The sequence below is a fragment of the Ovis canadensis genome, chromosome 5, assembly GCF_042477335.2.
Source record: "Ovis canadensis isolate MfBH-ARS-UI-01 breed Bighorn chromosome 5, ARS-UI_OviCan_v2, whole genome shotgun sequence".
In the NCBI taxonomy this organism is placed as follows: Eukaryota; Metazoa; Chordata; class Mammalia; order Artiodactyla; family Bovidae; genus Ovis; species Ovis canadensis.
In genome coordinates this window covers 31,330,544-31,347,325 of record NC_091249.1, presented here as the reverse complement: position 1 = coordinate 31,347,325, position 16,782 = coordinate 31,330,544, and the positions used below count along the sequence as shown (strand labels likewise).

The following is a 16,782-nucleotide window of genomic DNA, read 5'->3' as shown; positions in this document are numbered from 1 at the left end:
ACCCAGTGAGGTGAGGGGGTAAATTGTGGGCCATGATTACCGCCTCGGGAGAGTGCTGTGGCTCTTAATTCCACGGAGGCCGATCTTAGGGGGGTCTGGAGAAGTCTCGGATTTATGGAAGATGCGCCGTCGGGGTTCTTGAAGCGGGAGTGGGATATAGCTAACGTGGAGGGACGCTGTCCCGGGGGAAATCCCCCGAGGGGCTCCCTTGGCGAGAAGACTTCTTGGGGCCTTGCGTTCCGGAAGGGGACCGAGCAGGACTAGGGGTAGGGATCTGGCAATAAGACCGGTTCTCTGTGGAGTGGGGAACGCTCAAGGTCGAGGGACTGGCATGGGGGCACTGTGGCTCTTATCTCAGCAAGAGGCCCTTGGAGGGGCTTTACAAAGCTGAGCCGCCTGGGCCTCTGGGGCCAGGGGATGTCGCCGTCTAGGAGGTGCTGCTGTCCTTGCGCCCTAGCCACCTGCGTTGTTCAGGTCCCCCTCTGGCGGGGCGGAACTGGGCGGGGGCGTCTCCCAGTCCCGGGAAATCCGAGCCACCGCCCCTGGCCCCGCCCCCGGCCCCGCCCCCGGCCCCGAGCCGGCCGAGCCGTCCGCGGCGGGAGCGGCGGAGGCGGCGGGAGAGCGCGCCGTGGAGCCGCTCGGAGCGCCTGGGCCCCTCGCGCCGCCGCCTCGGAGCCCAGCGCCGCGCACCGAGGCCGCCCGCGCCGTCCGTGCGCCCCTGCGCCCCGCGCCCTCTGAGCCGCAGGCCGTCCAGGGCACCCCCTCAGCCCCAGCCTCCGCCGGGCCGGGATGGCCGCAGCCCGCGGCTGAGCGAGCCCGGGGGGGCCCCATGGGCCGGCCCGCGCCGCGACCCCCCCGCGGCCGCCCCCTCCGGCCCGGGCCCCCCCGGGCGCCGCGGGCCCAGGCGGCCCGGATGGCGGTCGCGGCGGCAGGGGCAGGGGCTGGGGCCGGCGCGGGCGGCAGGCGCGGCCGCCACTGACGGCTAGTAGGGCGCCCGGAGCAGGTAAGCAAGGGCAGAAGGGGGGCCCGCAGAGGACAGGCGCGGGAGAAGGACTGGCCCCCATGGACGGAGGTTGCGGGGGCGTCCAGGGACTCCCGGTAGACCAGTAGCTTCCCGCCTTGAGCCAAGAACAAGCGTGTGTATGAGGGTGGGGTCAAGAGGCGACAGGTCCGCGCGTGGCAGGGGGTCGGGAGGGCGATGCAAGCGCCTCTTTAAGCTAGGGTCTGGCCAGGGGAGGGGTGGTCCCTGTCCGACGGGGCGGGCGCGCTTCTGCCTCCTCGGACCCCCTTGTATGCTTCTGGAGAGGGGGTGGAAACAGGAGCAGCCAAACACCCCTCCTCAGCCTTTAGGTGGGCGAGACCCAGATACCCCTTTGGCCTTGTGCTCTACAAGGGGCCGCGGGGGACAACCGGATCCCACGGACCCTGAGTGGGGGGCTGCCATCGCGGCCCAGCTGCACGCAGAAGTAAACATCTGTCAGTGGCGCGTTCCAGCCGCTTTCCCTGCGCGCCGCCGCCGCTGCCGCCGGGGACACGGTGTCCTCCGGTAAGGGCCCAGCTCTCTAGGCTCCTGGAGCCTTATGCAGCCGCAAGAGGGCGCGTAACCATTTTTTGGGGGGGGTCCCTTAAGGGCAAAGACCAAATTTGAAGAAGAAAGGGCAGTCTTCCTTGCTCTTTTTACTAAAGGCATCTCTTACTCAGAATGGTCCCAAAATTCTCCCAAAAACTGTGGTTTGTCAGTTCACAGTCTTTAAGCAGAGGGGCCTGCAGACAGTGGGCAGATGTGGGCTGGGACCAGAGACAGAAGTGGCTTCTCTCCTGGGGTGGGTGTCACCACAGTCCCCTCCCTAGGAAGCACCAGCATACATATATCATGGTACCACTGGCCTGGCTCAGTGGGTCTGTGGTTACCTGCAAGCTGAGGCCAGCAGCCCAGATCTGGGGAGTAGAACTAGGGCTTATGTTGGGGGCATGAAACGCCAGACCTCTGATTTTCCTCACTCCTGCCTGCCCACCCTGTCCAACATCCTTTTCTGTCTGTTCCATGACATTCTTTGTCTGTCTTTAAAAGAGCCCCGGGCTGAGGAAGCCCTAAAAGGGCATGACTGGTCTAGGCGGATGTCAGCTGGGGGACACTTTCAGATTTGCCAGCTTTTTCCCGCCCCCAGCCCCTTGCTTTGGGCCCTTTGGACACCCCTCCCCACACCCTTCATTCTAGGACTACTGAGGTTTGAGGTTCCACAGCCACTCCCAGGCCTTACAGCCCACTCCCAGAGAGCTGCGAAGAGCTAGTTCCAAAGGTGCAGGGAAGAAACCAAATCACCCCTCCCTACAGTTGGGCACAGTGTCTGAAGTTCTCCCATCACTGCTTGTCCCTCAGGTGATAGGCCTCAGTTTTTGGGGCGTGAGCAATGGATACAGCTTTCAAGAGTCTGGGACAAGAGAGGGAACCAAACAGTTTGCAGCCAGGCAAAGAACACAACCAGGAGATCATTTCCACCAACGTGTATTGAACTGCCATGGTGTAGCTGAGTCTGTTTGGGGTCAGACTCCTGGGCTTTGTCCTTCCAGGAAGACAAACTTGAATCCAAGGTGGAGGCCAGAGTGGGAAGCAAAGGCACTACCTCCGGGTAGGAGGGTCAGGGGAGACTTCTTAGAGGAGAGCCACTGGGGTTGGGGCTGTGCAGGATGAGTAGGAGTTTTCTAAGTGGGACCAGTAAAGGCATCCAGCTAGTAGCAACTGTATATGCAAAGATCTGGAGGCAGGAAAGTGCATGGGTGGTTTTGGAAAATCCAAGGGGTCTGAGTGTGGGAGGGAGAGATCGTTCTGAAAGGTTGACAGAGACCTGGGCTGGGGCCTTCAAGGACAGATTCCTGGAGATGGGAGCTGGAGACACAGAGAGAAGAACAGGTCCTTTAATGCATCTGGCATCATTGGGTGCAGCCATCTTTGCTGAGAGGTTCTGGGATTCCTCTGCAGATTCAGCTTTCCTGGTCCCCCAAGGTGGGGTAGGGGAGTCTAGACATCAAGGCCCATGAGGGCCTTCCCTCTGCCCGGTGAGCATCAACTGAGCAGGCACAGTGGGAGGCTGGTTTTCTCCATTTCACATCTGAGAAAACTGAGGCTGGGCAAGCTGGAGGGATCTTTCCTTATGTGCCATGTAATTCCTGAGCCCTAAGCTACCATGTGCCAAGCTGTACGCCAGGATGAAGCAGAAAATAAGACAGGCCCGGTGCCTGCTGCACTCATGAGGGGGAGGGTGGGGGGCATACCTGAGGCTCTCAAAACAGCCAGCCAGCCTCCTGGACTTTCAGGGTGTGTAACGGCCACCAGGGAAGCCCGAGTAAGGCCTGGGACACTTTGGCATCGGTGTTCAGGAGCAGAAAGATCTTCCCTTCCAATCTCAGAGGACTCGGGCTTTGTCTGGCCCTGGAAGAAATCCAGCAGGTGGCCCTCACTTCCTAGTAGGGGAAACAAAGCCCAGAGCAAGGGCCCCATCATCCGTGCCTAAAGAGCTCAGTATGTCAGGACCCCAAGGCAGAACTTGGGGACATGGAAAAGGTGACTCGGGTCCCCTGGTTCCCAGGACACCTGTGTTAGAGTTTGAGAAATGTCAGAGGTCTGTGCCTTGGTTTCCCTTTCTGTCACAAGGCCAGATTTGTGTGGCGTCCTCCTGGAGGACCCATGTCCCTCGCGCCACCCACTGGGCCCCATGCCAGCTGCTCAGCCGTGCCAGGCCTCATTAGGTTGATCCTGTTATTCTCCCCCGGGGAAGTCCACCCCCAACGCCCGCCCCAGATGCCTATAAGGCCTGTCCCAGGCCAGCTTGGCTAAGCCAGACCAGGCTGGTATGGTCGAGGTGGGAATTTTATGGGCCAGCCGCAGAGGGCCAGGCCAGAAACAGCAGGTCTGAAAAGCAGGCGGCCCCACCACACACATGCTCCCCGGCCCAGCCTCCCCAAGAACATGCCTGCACAGTGGCTGGTATAGGAAGTGGGCACTGGGCACTGGTGGGAAATAGGGCCCCCCCATCTCTCCTCATCTCTCTGTGCTGTTCCCTGGCTAAGTTTGCTCTGGTCACCCCGGTCCCTTTGAAAAGCTATCATCCTATCTCTGAGCCTTTGCTCATGTGGTTTTCTCTGCCTAGAACACTGTTCCTAGATCTTCACATGGGCTCAGCACAAATCCTGCCTCCTCTGAGACGCCCTCCTCGACTACTCAGCCTAAAAGCAACCCTGGTCACTATTGCTTCACCTTGTTTTATTTGGGGGGCTGTTGTTGGCAACAACAGCCCCCCAAATTTAGGGGCTGACAACCTCTAAATTACCCTTTCTTTCTTTTTTATTGGGCTTTATTTTTATTTTTTTCTTTTATTTTTTAACTGAAGTATAATTGCTTTATGATGTTGTTGTGTTAGTTTCTACTGTTTTCTTCTCTCTCTCCCCCTCCCTCCCTCCCTCCTTTCCTCCTTTCTCTCTTACTTTTCTAGCCACACAGCTTGTGAGATCTTGGTTCTCCAACCAGGGATCAAACCTGGGGCCCCAGCAGTGAAAGTGCAAAGTCCTAACCACTGGACTGCCAGGGAATTCCCTAAAATACCTTTCTCTCTCTTTCATTATCCGTCTCCCTGAATGGATGGTCTGAGCTTGGCAAGGGTGGAGTCCCAGGTCAGCCTTGGCCATCCTGTGTTCCCTGGCTGCCCAGCACCTAGTGGGCACTCCATAAGTGTTGAGTGAATGTGTTGGGGGCAGAACAGCCTGGCACACTGGGCTTCCTGCCATGTGGGTCTTCTGTTTACTTGCTAGTTCTGCTCTGCTCTGTGTCTTAGAGAAAATATTCTCCTTCCTTGGACCTCAGCCCCTCCTAAACAGCAAGACCTTGCTTTTCTCTGTCCACCTCCAGCATGACCCTTGTTACGGGGGTTGTGGAGACATTGAGAGAACAAGTTTAGAGTCAGACCCCGGTTCAACTGCAGCTCAGCCACTTAATTTCTGTGTGATCTTGAGCAAGTCATTTTACCTCTCCAAGCCTCAGTTTCCATGTGGTAAATGGGGCTAATAATGGGCTAATAATGACAGTATCTTTCCCAGGGACTCTGGGGGAGAAATAAACTTGTGGAAAGCTCTCGGCAGAGGGCTCAGCACTAAATAAATGGAATAGCCAGCATCGCCAGGTGTTAATGTTATTATTCCTGTTCTGGTTGTACGAGGAAGGCCATATGGCACAGTGTTCACGAATGTGGAACAGAGGGCACTGAGGCTGGAGCTTTGAAGGATGAGTAGGAGTTTGCCCAACCGCCTGAGTTCAAATTCTAGCTTGGCCATTCATGCTCTGTTTGACCCTGAGGAAGACACTTCAGTCTTTTGGACCTCAGTTTTTCTGTCTACACAATGGGGATAAAATGGTCCACACCTTTCTACGAAGTCACTAGTTGTAAAGCGCTTAGAACAGCAGCAATGGTGTTGTTCACTAGTGTTAGTATTAGCTATTTTTCTTTAATACTATTATCACAAAGCAACCAACACAGAAGTCCTCCCCAGATGTCCACTCCTCAGCCTCACTTTGGTGAAGACAGACCCAGAGCCCCTTAAGATAAGCTCAGGACCTGAGTAGCAGGGAGCCAGCAAGCGATGGTTTTAGCAATCGGCCAGCAGGCAGCTTCTGGGTTGGAGGAAAAAAAGGAGAGGCTGGACTCCCACCTCTAGCCAGGCCTGGAAGGTTCTGCAGTGGGTGTCTGTGCCTGCATCCTCCCATGAGGCCGCCCCACAGGCTGGCCCCTGGCCCCCGCAGACGCGACATCGGAACCAGCTGTGCTAGCCAGATGTTCCTGGTTTATCCGCAGATGTGCGACGCTGGCTTGTGCCTGCCCTGGCCTCCCCATCCCCACCACAGGGTGGGGCTGGGCCCTGGGGCCCTCCAAGGGAGGGGGCACATTTTTGTGGGCTGTGGAATTTGTTTCTTGTTTTGCAGAACCATTGAATCTTGTCTTGAGAGAGGCCCAAGTCCCACCCATTTCCCCATCATGAAACGGGGCCTCAGTTTCCCCAGCAGTGGATCCCTAGGGAACCCCCAGGGGCCATCTGGGGTAAACGAAATGGGCCCAGCTGCCAGCCCCAGAGCTGGAGGACTGATGGAGGAAGCAGAGAAGGGTGTGCAAGAACACGCGTCTGGCACCCGGGCCCCACTGCTGCCATTGGCCAGGCCTGAGGGCTTCACTGAACAAAAATGGCCCTCCAGATGAGGACATGTCCTGGGCAGCCCATTGTACAGATGGGAAAACCAGGGCTCAGAGAGGGGGAGGAGCTTGCCATGTGGTCCATCCAGGAAGAGGCAGAACATGGATGTACATCCAGCTGTCTGGACCCCAGGTGCCGCAGCATCCAGAAACACCCTCTCCAGCGGCAGCCACTCCCTCTTCTGCCCACATGGCTTCCCGGCCTGGCTCGTTCTGCCCGTGGGTGGCGATGACAGCCCCACAGGCAACCCAGTCATTCCTATAGTGTGGGGCAGACCCCCTCGGACCCTTTCTGAAATTGGGGAAACAGATACAGGAGGACCAGACACAGATCTGGGAGTGAGGTGCAGGGGGAGAACAGTGTTAGTGGAGGGAGGCACCGCACGGGCAAAAGCCTGGTGACTGTGGGTGGAATCCTCAATGTCCATCTTTGCCTTGAGGGGACCCAGCCCAGACTGTCCCTCCAGAAGCTCCTCCTGTCCAGCAAAGACAGATATGGACCCACATACTATGCTGGCAGAGCTGGGCAAGAGGGAGGGCCCTGCAGCTGTGGGGGGATGGTCAAGATAGGGAGCAGGCATGGCTTTTGGGAGGAGGGGCTATAGGAGCTGGGACTTTGAAGGATGAGTAGGAGTTTGCCTGATGGAGACAGGCATGCTTCCCCCAGACTAGAGAGATGAGTGGGTGGATGGAGGGTTCCCCTCCCCTCCAACCTCTCCCTGGGAACAAGCATGAAGCAGGTTCTTCCCTGAGGCCAGCAGCTCCGCAGGCTAAAGGCTGGTGACCCTGGGAACAGGTATGCCTGGTGGGTGTTCCCTGGGAAGCTCTGTAGAAAGGTGGAAACTTGGAGCATTGCCGGGACATCAAGATAACGAGCAGTGTTTCCTGGCACCATCAAAGAAGCTGCCAGGAACACCCCCACACCCTCACCCTAATTGTCTGCTCCTTGGATAATTGGAAAGATCCAGCTGGCTGTGTGTCGACAGGCTGTTCATCACCCCTCTCTGAGCCTCAGTTTCCCCTCCCTCCCAGCCCTGGGGACTCTGTGACCTCCACCTAGAAGTTGAGGTCATTCCAGAACCCTCTTGCTGTAGTTCAGACTGACTTACCTGAGCCCCATGAAGGGAGGTGCCCCCTTCCTTAGGCAATGAGGATTCTCCAGGGTCTGGGCATTGTTGGCTTGAGAGGGACCCCTGAGCAGGTCCTGTCTGGCAGATGGGTGGCACCTGAAAGGCCAGCAGGTGTGGGCAGAGCAGGCCCTCTCCTCTGGGCCATTCTGCCTCCCACACTCCCCTCTCCCCACTCGCAACCTGCTGTGCCTCCACTGCCCAGTGTCGCCTGGAATCTTGGTGGCCAAGGGCCACCAGCACTGGCAGGACGTGTGTGTCTGCATGCCTGCTTGCGCGAGTGGCTGGAATATAGGATGCAGGTGATAACAGGCACGCCTGTGCACGCACAAGATCAAGTGCTCAAGGGATGGCTTGGAGGTGGCACGTGTGTGGCATGCCCATTCTCTGTGTCAGCGTGCAAGACATAATATGTGTCTGAGTGTGAAGGTGCTTGATTTGTGTGGGCGTATGAGTCTCAAGGGTGTGCAAGAGCTCCCATGGGCATGAGAGAGTGTAAGGGGTGTGATCAGGGGAGTGCCCAAGGGCAAATCAGGATGTGTGTGCACATGTGCAAACACTAGTGAGTGGTAGTGCTTGAATGCTGTGTTTGTGAGTAAAATGCCCACATGTGAGAGTATGAAACACACTAGCATGTGAGTGCAGTGATGTGAGGGTGTGATAATGTTTGAGCGCATGGTCATGTTCTAGGCGGGAGAACACCCGAGTGTGTGGTTGTGTCCAAGCATGTGAGTGGAATTCTGTTTGAGGGTATGTGAGACCACTGAGTGTGTAAGCAGGATGGCTTCTGAGCATGTCAGAATGTGTGAGCTGGGCAGTGTCTGAAAGTGTGCATGCAACACTGGGCACACATGAGAGTGTGTGTGCACGCGCACGTGTGCTAAGCGAGTCACAGTGTGTGTGGGTCTGGGTGTGAACATGAGCCCCCAAGTGTGCTGTGTGAGTGCCCACCTTCCCCATGACACAAGCACACAGATCGTGCACACCTGGTCTCCTCCTCCATGCCCCCTGCCACACCCGCTCCCCATCAGGTCCATGCCAGAGACAAACCAGTTGGGTGACCCCCATACAGAAAGGCCCATTGTTGCAGACGCTTATCAGCTGTGCCTGCCAGGTCCCCTCCACCAGCAGTCCCCTGCTTTCCCATCCCCCTCAAAGCTCCAGGAGGTCTGCAGCTCCAAGGCCACCAGGGGCTCCTGTGGCTGGGCCATCTTGGGGCTGGAGAACCATCTATCCTTTCAGCCCCCTGTTTTACACTAGTGCTGTACAGGGACCTTGTTCCAATCTAACAGGGAAACTGAGGCACGCCACTCCAAGACGGGTGTGACGACCAGAGGTCTTGCACCTGGAGGGGTTTCCCTGTCTTCCCCTGCCATGGTGGGTGAGGCCACCAGAGTTTTCATCTTAGCTCTGTGACCCTGGCAGGTCACTTTGCCACTCGGGGCCTCAGTTTTTCCATCTGTAAAATGGGAATAAGGACTCTTATGAAGTTAAAATGACTTAATAACATGCATTAAGTTTGTACAATGGGATCTGGCATCAAGTAGGGGCTCATTAAGAGTAAAGGCAGTGGGTTTGGGCACTTGACAAATGCCAAGACTGACCTGTTTGCTGCACAACCTTGAGAATGAAGTCTTCTCCTCCCAACCCACAGGGCTGCATGACCTGCACAACCTGTCCTCGTCACCTCCCTGCCTTCACCTCCTATTGCTCACTTTGCTCCAGCGACATGGGGTTGCCTTGATGATTCCTTCAACCAGCCAAGCATAGCCCTGCCCTAGGGCCTTTGCACCTGCTGCGTCCTCAGCACACCAGGCTGGCCCAGGGTTTGTTTACATGGCCACAGGTTGGGGCCCTCATTATCCATCACCCCACTGACAGTAATAATATCACCACAGTAATAATAACAGCAGTATCAAATACCACCACGGACTTCCCTAGAGTCCAGTGGTTAAGAGTCTGAGCTCCCAATGCAGGGGGCACCTGTTCCATCACCTGGCTGGAGAAGATCCTGCATGCCTCATGGCCAAAAAAAAAAAAAATCCAATACCACCAACAGTGGCAGGTCCTCAGAATGACTCCAGAGCATTTGCCCGCCCACGTGGTGTGCATTGTGTCAAAGAATCAGGGTGTGTCTCTAGATCCTTTCCTAGCTATGCCCTTGACTCAGTTTCTCCAGTTATAAAATGGAGGTTACAATGCCTCCTTCCTGGGCTCAGCACCGGTTCTGGTACACAACAAGGGGTTAATAAGCGTTCTCCGTTACTTACTGTCTGGTGTAGGTCCTGTGCGGGTGCACCGTTGGGGCGAGGGGAGAGGTGGTTCCAAACTTTCTGCTCTTAATCACGCCAGGCCCCCCTCTGCCGACACAGGCACATCACACGCAAACGAAATGCAAATAGCACGCAATTAACTGCTCTGGGCAGCGCGCAGGTCAGCCTGTGCGGCCCAAGGCGCGCGCGCGCGCGCGCCCGCGCGCGCGGGGACGCCCAGCACCCCGCGGCCGAGCTGGGGCGCTGACCGTCGTCCAGCCCTGCTTTCATCGCTCCATGTAAATGTTTACACCGGGCCGGCCGCCAGGCCCCGCGCCGGGCGGCCGGCGGAGTAATGTAAACGCGGGCTGGAGGCCGCTCAGTGGCGGTGAGCTTCTCAGACAGGGTGGGGGTGTGGGGGTACGCAGGAGTTATTAAACAGCTACTGTGAGCATGACGCGACTAGGCAACCACAACGCTGAGTAATCAGCGCCCCAGCAGGAGAAGCTTAGACATTATGGGGACCCACAGAGTGTCCTTGCACGGGCCTGGGGCTGGGGAGGAGGCGCAATCCGGGAAAGCTTCCTGGGGGAGGCACCGTCTAAGCTAAGACTGAAAGTGGAATGGGAGTGGGCGGCAGTGGAGGAGAGAATGTTCTGGATAGAAGGACTCACTTGTACAAAGGCCTGGAGGTAGGTTGAGGGCAGCTTTGGTCCATTGCTGCCCACTTCTGGGCATCTATTTGTCTGGGGGGGCAGGGAACCTAGGCCCAGAGCAGGGCGCAAAGTCACTTCCAGGGACATTAATATGGCTCAACCCCAGGGCTCCAGCCTCCCAGACTGTACCTATTCTAAGCACCACCTCTCCTCACCACCCTTGTCCCACAGTGCCCCCTGCTGGGGATGTCCTCACCTTCCACTCTTCCCCAGACTCCCTGGATTCCAGCCACTGCAGCCTCCTGGCTGGATTGGCCACCACGGGTCACGCCTCAGGACCTTTGCACCAGCTGTTGCCCCTGCCTGAGATGCCATTCTCTTCTGCCTGGCTAGCTCCTACCTTTGTTCAAGTCTCAACTTTCTTCAATCCTCAGGAAAGCACTCTGGGACGCCCAGATGGGGGTGGTTCCCAGGTTACCCCTGGCACAGTGCCCACCTACTCCTTGGCAGCATTTTCCACAACCTTGTTTAGTGGTTCCTAGATGAATCACTTCTATATTATTATTGGTCATTAAGCAGGAGTGGTCCAAATTCAGGGGCCCCACTGTATCCCACTAGCTGGTCCAGCACCCTGTGCCCATTCATTTGTTGCCTGACAGACAGACGACGGAGGCCGTGTGGCTGACCATCCCGTGGACGCAGGCTGAGGATGCAGCGCTGGAAGGCGGCGGCCCTGGCCTCGGTGCTCTGCAGCTCCGTGCTCTCCATCTGGATGTGTCGGGAGGGCCTGCTCCTCGGCCACCGCCTCGGACCCGCGCTGGCCCCGTTGCGCCGGCCGCCTCGCACCCTGGACGCCCGCATTGCCCGTCTGGCCCAGTGTAAGCCCTCCCCCGCCCCGTCTTGAGTCAGATACCCCCAACATCGCAGCGGCCATAATGGTGGAATGTTGTACGCAGTGGAGTGGGGCCACAGAGGCTTATTTTAGATGGGGTGGAGGGAGGGTGCAAATCCCCTCAACGGTCTGGCAGGGGTGTCAGAGGGGATGGATGCTGGGAACTGGGGTCCCTCAGCTCAGCTGTCACAAGGAATTAGGCTCTAGCCCTGAGGGGCCCGGGGGCCAGATGGAGATTAGACCTGGGCATTCGGCCCGGGCGGCCCCTGCAGCACAGCGGGGGGTGGAGGAAGAGGGAGGCTGGACCCGAGGCCCTAGTGACCTGCCGGGAGGGGGGTGATGGGGGAGGCAAAGAGAGACCTAGAAATTGGACGAGTCCTAGAAATGGGAGAAAGACAGACATAGAGGAGCAGAAGATGGGCAAGAACGCTGTGGGAAAAGGCCAGGAGGTAGAAAAGTGGAAATGTCAGCCGTGGGGGGTGTGGCTGCATGGTCCAGCTCCCCACTCGCCCCTGATGCCTGCCCCCTGCAGCTTCTGTGGGGCTGGAGCGGTGCGTGGGCCCTGACTTCGTGGGTGCATGGGTGTGTCCACACGTGCATCCGCACTGGTGAATGGGGATTAGGTGTAGGCGGGGGAGCGTGCGTGGGCCCCCGTGGGTAGGGGGTGCGTGCACGCCTGTGTGCAAGTCTGCACGCGCCCTGCCGGCCTACACAATCCTTCTTTCTTGTCTTCACAATGGACAAGGGTGGCCTCCGGCGCAAGCTCCACTTCCGCCCCCGCCGCTCCCCCCTTCAGGCTGCTAAGTCCTTCCCAGGACACTGGGTCCCAGAGACCCGGGCTCCCCAAAGCTAGTGCTCCAGCCCCTGGGGGCAAAGGCCCAGTGGTGAATTTCAGGCACCAGGGAGGATCTCAGCCCTCTGTCGGGTCCTGCCTGCCCCGCATCCTGTCCCCGGATCCAGCCCTACTGGAGGAAGGACATGGATTTCCATACCCCAGAGTCCGTGTTCTAGATTCTGGGATTAATGCACTGACGGAGGAATCTCAGGCTTGGGCCAGGGAGGTGCGGGCATCATCTCCTTGTATTCCACGTGTATTCCTGTGCACGTGGCCAGGCCTGCTGGAAGGACAGATATACTAGAAGATTATTGTTTATCTGAAATTCACACTGAACCAGGGATCTGTATCTTAACCTGGCAATCCTATGAATTAACTCTAGACACACATCTTTGGGGTGGACACACTGGTGGAATTGCAGGCATTGTTAGTGAGGTAGGCTCACCCTGATTCTAGAGCAAGCAGTGCTTGCCACCCTACTCCCACCCATCTCCCAGAAGATGCCATTGGGTGACCCCTGATGTCTACCCTCCCAGCTGCAGCCAAAGTAGGGACTCCGCAAGTCTCACTGAGCAAACAATGAAAGTGGGGTACAGCAGGGTACAACGGGTGCAACCAAAGTAGGGCTGTCATCTGCCTGAAACCACAAGGCTCAGAGTGGGCAGAGCAAGGCTCAGGACCGGGGCTTGTCTGCTCTTGAGACCCCCTATGGGAACAGACAGCTCCCAGGGTGAGACAGCCCTTCCCCCTTGGGCCTCCCAAGAAGCTATTTCTTTTGACAGCCAGGTGCGCCAGCCTTGGGGGCAGGTGGGAGGTTAAACTCGGGATTTCCTCTCTCATCCACAAGAGTGACTGCCACCTGCTCAGGGGCTGGAAGCCCCCTGTCTGCAGACCCAGTGTCAGTTCAGCGCTGTCTGCCATCCCGATGTCTACACTTCTCTCCTGGGGCTGAGGAGCACCGGGTCAGGACCAGCCGCTTGGGAAATAAATTTAGGCCGTGGAGCCCTGGGAATCTATGGCTCAGGGCACCTCCAGGCAGTTGTGGGAGAAGAGGGTTGGACTTGCACCAAACTTGGGCACGGGATGGAAGTGGGAAGGCTGTTTGGTTTTTTCTCTCTCTGCCACCTGCCAGTGGTGAGGTCTTAGGCACCTCTTTCCCCCTCTAGATGCCCGGTTTCCTCACCTGTAACATGGGGGGAGCCCCTGACAGTAGCTGTCACCCCATGTGGCGGGGCCAACACACAGGTCTCAGTGTCAGCTGCTCGTCTGTGCATTTTGAGAAGCTCACACACCCTGCTTTGGTGCTGTGAAAGGGGAAACTGAGTACTGCTACACGGTGGAGCAGGAGGGATGGGGGGGAGGGGAGGCGTTGGTAACAGGCCAGAGGTTCCGAGAAGATGCAGAGGTTTGGGTGGGGATCCCAGAGACCGAGTGAGAGACCCATGACAGCTCAACCAGAGTGGAGGGTTGGGCTGTGGGAAGCAGGCCCCCAACACTGCTCAGAGAGGATGTGCCAGTTTCCTGGAGCAACCAGCGTGGGGTGGGGACAGCTGGGGCCCAGGAGGGACAGGGATTTGGTTCACTACACCGCTTGCTGAGCGCCACCCCGCCCCTTTTTTTTTCTCCAGTGAGGTGAGAGCAGCTCAGTGAAAAAGGGAAGAATTTCCAGTGCTGCCCTGCATAGGGATGGGGTCCACAGAGTGGTGGAGGGGTGTGCCCACAGGGAGACAGACACCGGGTCGGCTCAGCTCAAGTTGGGGCAGACTGGTATGTGGTACAGGAAATGGTTCTGGGCAGTCCATCTTAGGTGTAGGCTCCAGAGAAGGGTGCTGGTAGCCTTGGGGACCCAGCCTGGGAGCCTGGATATGCAACCCTCCCCTTACACACACGCCGCCCAGAAAGGGTGCATGAGCCGGAATCAGGGAGCAAGATAAGATGTGGTCGGGAGAGGGTGCACTAGCCCTTGAGTCACCACAGGGTCCCTTTTCGCAGAGGAACAGCGTAGATGTGGCGCTTCTTCCCATGCATCCACCCACTGACCCCCCCCCCCCCCCGGCCCTTCTCCATCCCCTCGCAGACCGTGCACTGCTGCAGGGCGCCCCGGACGCGGTGGAGCTTCGAGAACTGACGCCCTGGGCCGGGCGGTCCCCTGGTCCGCGCCGTCGGGCGGGGCCCCGGCGGCGGCGCGCGCGTGCGCGGTCGGGGACACGGCCTTGCGGGCTGCGCGAGCTCGAGGTGCGCGTGAGCGAGCTGGGCCTGGGCTACGCATCGGAAGAGACGGTGCTGTTCCGCTACTGCGCAGGCGCGTGCGAGGCGGCCGCGCGCGTCTACGACCTGGGGCTGCGACGCCTGCGCCAGCGGCGGCGAGTGCGGCGAGAGCGGGTCCGCGCTCAGCCCTGCTGCCGCCCGACGGCCTACGAGGACGAGGTGTCCTTTCTGGACACGCACAGTCGCTACCACACGGTCCACGAGCTGTCGGCGCGCGAGTGCGCCTGCGTGTGACCCTACCTCAGCCGGCCCGGAGAGACGGCGGCCACGGCCCCCGCCCCGACGGCACCCACGGTCCCGCCTGGCAAGCCCCGCGACAGGCTGCGCACAAGCAGAAGATGCCGTCCAGGGCCCAGGACTCTCGCGTTAACTGTACCAAAATAAAGTGTGGAAAATCCAGCCGGGGTTGTGACTCTGCGCTGAAGGCCTACGGGGAGGAGACGCCATCTCCATTGGGAAGAGGGGGACGGGTACCACCTGCATTATGCTGGGAGGATCCCATTTGCTTTGGGCTCGGGGGAAAGAAAAACGGTTTTGTTCAGGCGTGCAGAAAGGAAAGGGGCTGAAAGGGAGCATGTCCACAGGGACCTTCCTTCGCATCTCTCTACAGGCTCTCTTGCCCCTTCCAGGTGTGTGTCCTAGCCTACTCCCCGGCAAGGTGTCCTTCTGGGTAGGAAAGATTGAGCCACAGTGCAGATGGAAAAACTGAGGTCCAAGTGGTCCAAATCTCCCTCACCCAATAGACCTCTTCGGGCCTGGTCAGCTCCCACCAGGGTGAACTCGGAGCCACTATCTCCTTTCACTAGCTAAAAATATCGGCGCTGCCCATCTCCCTGCGGGGATAGGTCTGGGGCGGGCGCCAACCCCATCTAGCCCAAAACCGGCGCCTGCTGGGGCACAGCTGGGTCCCCAGGGACCTACGTCCTGGGCCGTAAAGGCTTTGGCCAGAGCTCGAGGGAGAATTTTCCAGGAGCCCCGTGGAGGATGAAAAAAGCGTGATGTGGTGTTTAGATTTGCCCACGGTGTCACCTTGATGCTTGGCACGCCCAGAACGGGCACAGGATGTTGGGTTCCTAGCAGGCAGAGAGGGGTCTGCTGGTCAATGGTCTGAGGAGGGTGGGCAAGAGAGTGGCTGCTGCAAGCCCAGGACTGGCTCACGGGAGACCAGATGGAGTGGACTCCTACCCTTCTTCCCCTCAGACTGGGTAGCACGGGAATGTCTCCAAGGCACAACTGCCCCTTGGCCCAGTTTGTCTAAGGGCACAGTCCCTTCTCTTCCATTGTCCCACACTAGACTGGGATTCTCAAAAGAACAGCCCCACCCTCTCCTTTACTGTTGTGTCTCCTAGACTGGCCTCCTCTCTGCTGCACTAAGGACCACCTTCTAGAACCTACCAAACATGGTGTCCTGCACAGACCCAATCCCCATCCTGATGCTGGGAGACTCAGGTCAGATGCTCCCCCCAGGGAGGCTCACCTGGCTGGGCAGGAACACTCCCAGCTCCCTGCTTTCCAGTCTTCTATTTTGCTGTTGCGGCAGCTGGACCCCCTGGAGTCAGCTAATAGGCAGGACTTCCAGGGAGGCCCAAGAGCAGCACTTGGAGGCCAGGCCCCAGACCGTGGGTGGTCAGCTTGGAAGGCAGTTTCAGAGCATGCTGGCTGGCTGGGGTCCCCACACACCCCCGCAGTCTTTTGACTCTGAGGTTTGGGGTGGTGGATTCTTACAACATTCGGGCTGACTCAGCCCGGCAGCTGTGGCAGAGAGGCCAGAGTTCCCAGAAGCCGAGGAAGCTGAGCCTCAGTTTCCCCATCCTAGAAGGCCCTGAGCCTCAGAGAGGGAAGTTGCTCAGCCCAGGACACACAGCAGGAAAATCAACTTTGGTGCTTGGGCCTGTTGTCCCTGAAGTGCCTTGGGGGTGTGTATGTGTGGCCTCCTGGGACCACAGCCTCCCTGTCTTCCACCTGGATCCAACCACAAGGCACTGGCCCAGCCCACCAGAGAATTGGAACATAAACAAGCGCTGCCTTCGCAGAACCCAGGGCTGGGGGTTCTCAGCAGTGCACATCATACACACACACACACACACTCTCTCACAGGACACAGAGACTGTCACTCACATGGGGCTTAGAACCATGCACAAACCTCCTTTAGGGGCATGCCCTGCCCCTCCTGTATCCTTGCAGTGGGTATAGACGATTCACTTGTCTCAACCTTGCCCTATGTGACCTCCCAGATAGCCCCACCCCCACTATCACCTGCTCCCGGCCTCGGTCTTCCCACCCTGCTTGAGGGTTTTTCCTACCTCTGAACACTTGGGGCCAGTCCATTCTCACAAGTTCAGGGCCACTCTGGGCGCTGTAGACTTTTGGGCAGGATGTCTGGCTCCCCATCTACTGGATGCTATCAGCCCACCCCATTTGTGACAAGCACAGATGTCGCCAGACCCTGTGAGTGACCCCTGGGAGCAGAGTTGCCCTGAGAGGACAATGCTGGTGTGGAATAAGGGAGGACACGC

The 16,782-nt window shown here is 58.3% G+C and overlaps 1 protein-coding gene and 1 long non-coding RNA gene across 5 annotated transcripts; one reads left to right on the top strand and one right to left on the bottom strand.

Moving 5' to 3' along the window:
• Positions 1-565: 565 nt before the first annotated feature.
• On the top strand, positions 566-14,665 carry NRTN (neurturin). Of its 4 annotated transcripts, XM_069589383.1 has the most exons (4): positions 566-694; positions 964-1,003; positions 10,931-11,149; positions 14,076-14,665. In XM_069589383.1, exons 3-4 carry the CDS (start codon positions 10,981-10,983, stop codon positions 14,498-14,500), a joined length of 594 nt encoding a protein of 197 aa, XP_069445484.1. In that variant the 5' UTR covers positions 566-694; positions 964-1,003; positions 10,931-10,980; the 3' UTR covers positions 14,501-14,665. The 4 variants fall into 4 exon arrangements, with proteins under 4 accessions (XP_069445484.1, XP_069445482.1, XP_069445485.1 ...); XM_069589381.1 differs by having other exon boundaries at positions 569-1,003; XM_069589384.1 differs by lacking the exons at positions 566-694; positions 964-1,003 and adding an exon at positions 1,483-1,546.
• Positions 2,489-9,845, bottom strand: LOC138440238 (uncharacterized). Its single transcript, XR_011256976.1, has 4 exons — positions 9,634-9,845; positions 7,346-7,462; positions 3,274-3,430; positions 2,489-2,887 (listed from the first exon to the last, which is right to left on the bottom strand). It is a non-coding gene; the product is annotated as an uncharacterized lncRNA (long non-coding RNA).
• Positions 14,666-16,782: the final 2,117 nt, after the last annotated feature.